The sequence below is a fragment of the Sinocyclocheilus rhinocerous genome, unplaced genomic scaffold (assembly GCF_001515625.1).
Source record: "Sinocyclocheilus rhinocerous isolate Xijiao unplaced genomic scaffold, SAMN03320098_v1.1 scaffold299, whole genome shotgun sequence".
NCBI lineage: Eukaryota > Metazoa > Chordata > Actinopteri > Cypriniformes > Cyprinidae > Sinocyclocheilus > Sinocyclocheilus rhinocerous.
The window spans coordinates 3,229,492-3,237,362 of NW_015652998.1; the positions used below are offsets into that span (position 1 = coordinate 3,229,492).

Below are 7,871 nucleotides of genomic sequence, written 5' to 3' on the forward strand. Positions count from 1 at the left end.
CTCTCTCTCTCTCTCTCTCTGTATGTCTGGTGTAAACTGCAGATTTGGGCCAGTGGTTTGGAGCCCTACATTCATTAGTGTGTCTGTGTGTTATATGCATAATACCAGAGGCAGCCATGTTTCAGAACACACACAACTGAATTTATCACACACACACACACACACACACACACACAACGCTGCATATTCTACTTAGACAGATACATACCCACACACATCTCTGTTATGCAAGGCTCACAGAAGCCATTTGTTTTAATCTGTGTTGTCAGTGTTCCTCGAGCTACCCACCTCCCTGAATCACCATGTTGGTGTTTAATCACTCCTATTTCACTCCATTCACTCCGTTTGTTTATGTGATTGCCTTTATGCAAACGCACACTCCATGTATATGGTTTTCCCAGAGTGCATGCATACAAATGAAAACATTTAGAGAATAGAAGAGGCATTTAGTATAAATATATGTATAAATTAGTAAAAAAAAAATACAAATTTTTATAGAGAATATTCACTACAAGTGGTAACATGTTAATTACCACAAAAATAATTTTCCTTTAAAAAAAAGCAAAAATGAAAAATGTGAAGTAATGTGAATCTTATGTTAATCTAATGTTATTGTTAAATGATTTCTATTGAATTGACTGGATTTCACCCATAAACAACAATAAATGCATCCTCACCTTAAGTGCCTCGCTTTTTAGTAAAGAAATCCAGAGACAAGTCAAAATCATTTTTTGTGTTCATCAACATAAGTGCTGTCAGTTGAGATGAATTTGCAATTAACATGAAATATTCCTTTAAATTACGTCTGCAAACAATGTGTACTTTTCCCAATTCATATGTATTCTATATGGTTTCTAATATGTCAAAAATATTCCGTATTTGTCTAAGTGGACATTTCTTTGTCAGATTAAGTTGGAAGTGGACCAGGCTTTATGCTGATCAATCGTCTGGCCGTGTGAGACCAGGGTGAAGCTGTCAGATGAGGAGATGGGGGGGATGTCCTTTCAGCCTCCCTGATCTTACTGTAGTCAGCAGAAAGAGTGAGATGGAAGGAGGGAGAGAGTGATGGGCTTACACTGCGGCCAGCAACGGCAACTCAGCTACGCAATCTATCCCACAATCCCCAAGGGCTCTGCAGTGTGGTGTTGCCATGACAACCCGTTTCCTCTTCCCAAACTGGAGCGAGTGATAGCGAGAGAGAAAGAGAGATGCAGAGGAAGAAGTGATTGGTAGAGAGCAGTGGTAAAGCAGCAGTGCCCCCTCATTAGCCGATGACACGAGAGAGAGAGAAAGACAGAGAGCCTCCTTTACACACTCTTTGGGTTGTAGGCAAACGTATGTTAGGATTCTCTCACAGTGCAGCCTGACAGCATCCATCTCCATTAATTTTCATTGCATAGAAAAGAGCAGTTTTACTTTTACCAAAAACTTTAATAAATCTTTAAACACAGACCTACTGTGAGTTCTGAGGTTGTTAACTGATATGCTTTTGTTGAAGTCATTCGTTTGCATTATTCTTTATTTTTAAAACTTATTCTTAAAATAATTCCGTTTAACTGTTGAATTTGTCATGAAAAACTACATTACCCATGATTCTGTACAGACAATTCCACTAATCAGAGAGTCATGGCCAGCAAATTCAACCAAAAGAGCTCTGCAGGGAATGCACACTCCCATGAAGTCATGACGTAATCGATTCGGCAGTTGCTATGCTTTCAAAATACTTCAATATTTGTATAGTTATGCATATTTTGCAATAAAAATAAAATATATTGTTTCCATAGGTATAATCAACAAATATAAAATGATTAGTTTTATAACTCTCCATCGTTTTTAATTCTGTCCTGCAGTGCTTCATGGGATTGTAGTTTTTTTTCCTCACCAAAGCCATTAAGTGCACAATTGTAATTTTGACTTTTTGCTTCAAATCAAAGTTTGTAATGTGGTGAATCTGGTTGGCTTGACTAATGGCTTATAACACTTTAACAAATACTTTTTTTTACCCTATGGTTTCAGAAGTAAAAATACTTGTTGGAACCAACGGCACTGAAAAAGTGGACGGGCACTAAAGCACTCTATATGATATTGCAGCGTTTTTTATTATTATTATTTTAGTGTATAGCAGTTGTGGTTGAAAAGAAACAATTGCAACACTATGCAATAAGGTCCTATTAGTTAACATTAGTTAATGCGGTCACACTATATTTTAAGGTCCAATTCTCGGCTATTAACTAACTACTAACTAAAGGCCGTTCACACCAAGGACGATAACTATAAAGATAACTATAAAGATAACGATAAAGATATAGTTTTAAAAATCGTTCTCAATATTAAAGAATAGCAGAGTCCACACCACAACTATAACGATAAAGACAAAGAGAAACGATATCGTTGGAATCACTTTCAAAACGATTTTTCTCCAGCTGATGAACGATAAAAAATTGAGAGCCAATCAGATTCCATCCTGCTGTAACGAGCTCAAGAATTTAAAGCGGCAGAGGCGCGTGCGCTTAGAATAAACAGACGATATCGTTCGCTGGTGTGGACGCTAATATCGTTATCTTTATAGTTATCTTTATAGTTATCGTTCTTGGTGTGAACGGGGCTTAAGACTTTTGCCTCAGTATAGTCCTAATTACTGCTTATGAATAGTTAGTAAGGTAGTTGTTAAGTTTAGGCATTGGGTAGGATAAGGGATGTAGAATATTTTCATACAGAATATGTGCATTATAAGTACTAATAAACAGCCAATATGCTAGTATTATGCATGCTAATGAGCAACTAGTGAGAATTAGTCCCTAAACTAAAGTGTTACCGTTAATGCATTAACTAGCATTAACTAATGAGGAGCAATACATTTGTTAAAGTATTTTATAGCTAATGTTAACAAATGGAAACATATTTAAAATTGTTACTGAAAAAAAATTTAATTGTTCTCACAGACTTGCTCTGAATGGTGGTCAATCTTCTTTTTACCAAAAATATTCTTGAGAAAAATGTACTGCAAAATACAGTATAACTAAAATTCTTGGCATGAGAATATTGATACAACATTGTGAGATAAACTATATTTATTGATACAATAACAAATACTATCACAATATTAATTTCATTGAAACACAAATCATACCAGGGTCTGCTGAGACTGTGAGTGAAAAAGTCTGTCAATGTATTTTATATCTATACATATATGAACTCTGAATTGCAAATATGTAAGAACCAGGATTTCTTTCTCAGGATATCTGTTAACATAACATGATAATGCTGCACAGTTGAGCCCCACACTGCCCCTGCTGGACACATTTTATAACTGCACTCATGCTCCATTCACACACTCCTTCTCTCAATCTCTGTGTTGCAGTTATCCGGCTGTCTGTGACTTCCTACAGAATAATAACTTGTTATCAATCATCCGAGCACACGAAGCACAAGATGCAGGGTATGTATTCCGTCTTTCGCACTGTAATTCAGTTTTTGTGTATTAATATGCACCCTTTAGGGCAGGGGTCACCAAGCTCAGTCCTGGAGGGCCGGTGTCCTGCAGAGTTTAGCTCCAACTCTAATCAAACACACCTGAACCAGCTAATCAAGGTCTTAATAGGTATACTTGAAACTTCCAGGCAGGTGTGTTGAGGAAAGTTGGAACTCCAGGACCGAGTTTGTTGACCCTTCTTTAGGGGTAGATAAGGTACTAAGGTGTTCTTTTAAGGGTAATGGAAACATATTTAAAATTGTTACTGAAAAAAAATGTCATTGTTCTCACAGACTTGCTCTGAATGGTGGTCAATCTTCTTTTTACCAAAAATATTCTTGAGAAAAATGTACTGCAAAATACAGTATAACTAAAATTCTTGGCATGAGAATATTGATACAACATTGTGAGATAAACTATATTTATTGATACAATAACAAATACTATCACAATATTAATTTCATTGAAACACAAATCATACCAGGGTCTGCTGAGACTGTGAGTGAAAAAGTCTGTCAATGTATTCTATATTTATACATATATGAACTCTGAATTGCAAATATGTAAGAACCAGGATTTCTTTCTCAGGATATCTGTTAACATAACATGATAATGCTGCACAGTTGAGCCCCACACTGCCCCTGCTGGACACATTTTATAACTGCACTCATGCTCCATTCACACACTCCTTCTCTCAATCTCTGTGTTGCAGTTATCCGGCTGTCTGTGACTTCCTACAGAATAATAACTTGTTATCAATCATCCGAGCACACGAAGCACAAGATGCAGGGTATGTATTCCGTCTTTCGCACTGTAATTCAGTTTTTGTGTATTAATATGCACCCTTTAGGGCAGGGGTCACCAAGCTCAGTCCTGGAGGGCCGGTGTCCTGCAGAGTTTAGCTCCAACTCTAATCAAACACACCTGAACCAGCTAATCAAGGTCTTAATAGGTATACTTGAAACTTCCAGGCAGGTGTGTTGAGGAAAGTTGGAACTCCAGGACCGAGTTTGTTGACCCTTCTTTAGGGGTAGATAAGGTACTAAGGTGTTCTTTTAAGGGTACACTTTTTTCGTACAGGTACGTTTTTTGCACATTTTGTCTATAAAAAGTAAATTACAGTATGATTTGTCTTCCCTCTCTCTCTTCTAACAGGTATCGGATGTACAGGAAGAGTCAGACTACTGGCTTCCCTTCCCTAATTACCATCTTCTCTGCACCAAACTACCTTGATGTTTACAACAATAAAGGTGAGTCCTGTTTTTCCTTATGTGCGAGAAAAATGGAGCATTGTGATGGGAGTTGGATGAGAGTGTGGGCAGGACCATCAGCTTGAGTGACTCCATCCATGTGTTCTTATCATCCGCTGATGGAACAGGGTCAACCTCTCAGCAGTACCATCTAGTGGAGGCTCTTTGTGAAAATGAATGTTCAGCCACATAAAAAATGTATATACTGTATATCCAGATGTATTAACGCCATATTTGATTGACATGTTCTTCCTTATAGAGCTCATTTAGGTTGGGTTTTGTCATATCATTGTGTGTACACACAGCTTTAGCAAAAAATGTAGACAATGATTCCACTTGAATTAGTCGATTAGGAAACAAACCCAGCGGCTCAGGAAGCTACGCTCTCTTGAGATTATTTCTCATATTATTGATTCAAGAATGCTCAAAGGCCGGAGGCTCACTTTTTCTTATTATTCACATCCTCAGCTGCCGTTCTGAAGTATGAGAACAATGTAATGAACATCCGGCAGTTTAACTGCTCCCCTCATCCTTACTGGCTGCCAAATTTCATGGATGTCTTTACCTGGTCACTTCCATTTGTGGGGGAGAAAGGTACCTCTGTCGCATATATATATATATATATATATATATATATATATATACAGTATATATACACATACATACATAACAATAGCTCAAAAGTTTGTCTGTAATATTTGTTAATGTTCTTTTAGTTTAAGTTTCTTATGCTCAACAAATCTGCATTTATTTGATCAAAAATACAGTAAAACAGTAATATTGCTATTGAAAATTTTTTTCTATTTTAATATATTTTAAAACATCATTTATTCCTGTGAAGGCTAAGCAGAATTTTCAGCAGTCATTCATCCCTTAGAAATCATTCTAATATTTCTTATTATTATCAATGTTGAATAGTTATGTTACTTAATATTTTATGAAAAATAAAATTTTAATGGATTCTTTGATGATTACAAAGTTCAGAAGAACAGTTTATTTGAAATAGATGTTCTTACTGCCACTTTTTATCATTTTAATGCATTCCTTTCTGAATAAAGTATTAATTTCTTTCCCCAAAAAATCTTAACCCAAAACTTGATCATCTCCAATACTTTTTCCTTAAGAAAAAACAGACACAGCAAAAAAAGCTTGTGCTTATGTCCGATATTTTCAACTAAATGTTGTTTTGTTATGTTGCGATTGACTGTCTGTGTTTTGCCTGCAGTCACGGAGATGCTGGTAAATGTGTTGAGCATCTGTTCTGACGATGAGCTGATGAATGATGGAGACGAGATCTTTGACGGTGAACCCAGCGGCTCAGGAAGCTACGCTCTCTTGAGATTATTTCTCATATTATTGATTCAAGAATGCTCAAAGGCCGGAGGCTCACTTTTTCTTATTATTCACATCCTCAGCTGCCGTTCTGAAGTATGAGAACAATGTAATGAACATCCGGCAGTTTAACTGCTCCCCTCATCCTTACTGGCTGCCAAATTTCATGGATGTCTTTACCTGGTCACTTCCATTTGTGGGGGAGAAAGGTACCTCTGTCGCATATATATATATATATATATATATATATATATATATACAGTATATATACACATACATACATAACAATAGCTCAAAAGTTTGTCTGTAATATTTGTTAATGTTCTTTTAGTTTAAGTTTCTTATGCTCAACAAATCTGCATTTATTTGATCAAAAATACAGTAAAACAGTAATATTGCTATTGAAAATTTTTTTCTATTTTAATATATTTTAAAACATCATTTATTCCTGTGAAGGCTAAGCAGAATTTTCAGCAGTCATTCATCCCTTAGAAATCATTCTAATATTTCTTATTATTATCAATGTTGAATAGTTATGTTACTTAATATTTTATGAAAAATAAAATTTTAATGGATTCTTTGATGATTACAAAGTTCAGAAGAACAGTTTATTTGAAATAGATGTTCTTACTGCCACTTTTTATCATTTTAATGCATTCCTTTCTGAATAAAGTATTAATTTCTTTCCCCAAAAAATCTTAACCCAAAACTTGATCATCTCCAATACTTTTTCCTTAAGAAAAAACAGACACAGCAAAAAAAGCTTGTGCTTATGTCCGATATTTTCAACTAAATGTTGTTTTGTTATGTTGCGATTGACTGTCTGTGCTTTGCCTGCAGTCACGGAGATGCTGGTAAATGTGTTGAGCATCTGCTCTGACGATGAGCTGATGAATGATGGAGACGAGATCTTTGAAGGTGAGACATCTTCAGTCATTTGCTCCACAGTGTCCTTTGTATTACATTTAGATGATGAACATATTTTTTGAGTTCCCCAGTGTGAAACATGCTTATGATTTTCTTTTCTTTGACGTCAGGTACATCCTGAATTATGACTCGTAGTTCTTTCCATATATTTCATGTTAAGTATCACTCTTGTGATACTGTACTTTTAATAGCCCTTATGTTTCGTCTTAGTATTTGACTTTGCTAGCCGCTAAAGAAACTACTACCAACTAGTATTGGAGAAACGTTTCAAGCTACAAGCTACTTATAATTAAAGAAATGTAAACTGCAACTACAAGCTGTAATAATTATTGTTTTGTTTAATAGAAGCAGTATTTGTCTGACTCAAAAAAAAAACAATGAGTGTTTTGTATGAATTAATATAAACATAACATAGTAACATAAACACTTTACACCAGTGGCGTTCCGTCCATATAAGCTGCGAATGCTCCACATACCCTGGCCATTTGAGAGAATAAGTTCACGGGATAATTCATATAAACATGATTATAAGTTGATCCTTTGTCATTTGAAATGTAACTTAAAGCTTAAAGAGTTAGGAATAAGAACGTACAATGATTTATTTGCCAAACGGCAGTAATTTTCTTAAAATCTACCAGTTGCGATTGCTTCCGGGCGAGAGGATTCTCCGCAGCTTTCTCGCCTCCGCTCTGTTGCTATGACTCGTCAGGATTATAGCGCGTTCTCAGTGATTTTCTGGTCTGCGGCTGATTTAATGCGCGAGGTAAACTGTCCGCTCGCCAAAGCGCTCGCCCAAGCGGAAAAATGTGCTGTTGCTGTCAGATCTCGATTGCCGAAAATCACATTGTGTTTGATGCAAAACCAACTCGACTAAATCAAAAGAAAAAAAA

General features: G+C 36.0%; 1 protein-coding gene across 2 annotated transcripts in view; it reads left to right on the plus strand.

The window, feature by feature from the left end:
- LOC107715410 (serine/threonine-protein phosphatase 2B catalytic subunit alpha isoform-like) overlaps window positions 1-7,871 on the plus strand; it is a 60,756-nt gene that overhangs the window by 41,742 nt on the left and 11,143 nt on the right. For both annotated transcript variants that reach the window (XM_016521542.1, XM_016521541.1), the window contains exons 7-10: window positions 3,362-3,439; window positions 4,628-4,722; window positions 5,191-5,316; window positions 5,948-6,025. In XM_016521542.1, the coding sequence (XP_016377028.1) occupies window positions 3,362-3,439; window positions 4,628-4,722; window positions 5,191-5,316; window positions 5,948-6,025 (377 nt within the window). The remainder of the gene's footprint in view (window positions 1-3,361; window positions 3,440-4,627; window positions 4,723-5,190; window positions 5,317-5,947; window positions 6,026-7,871) is intronic.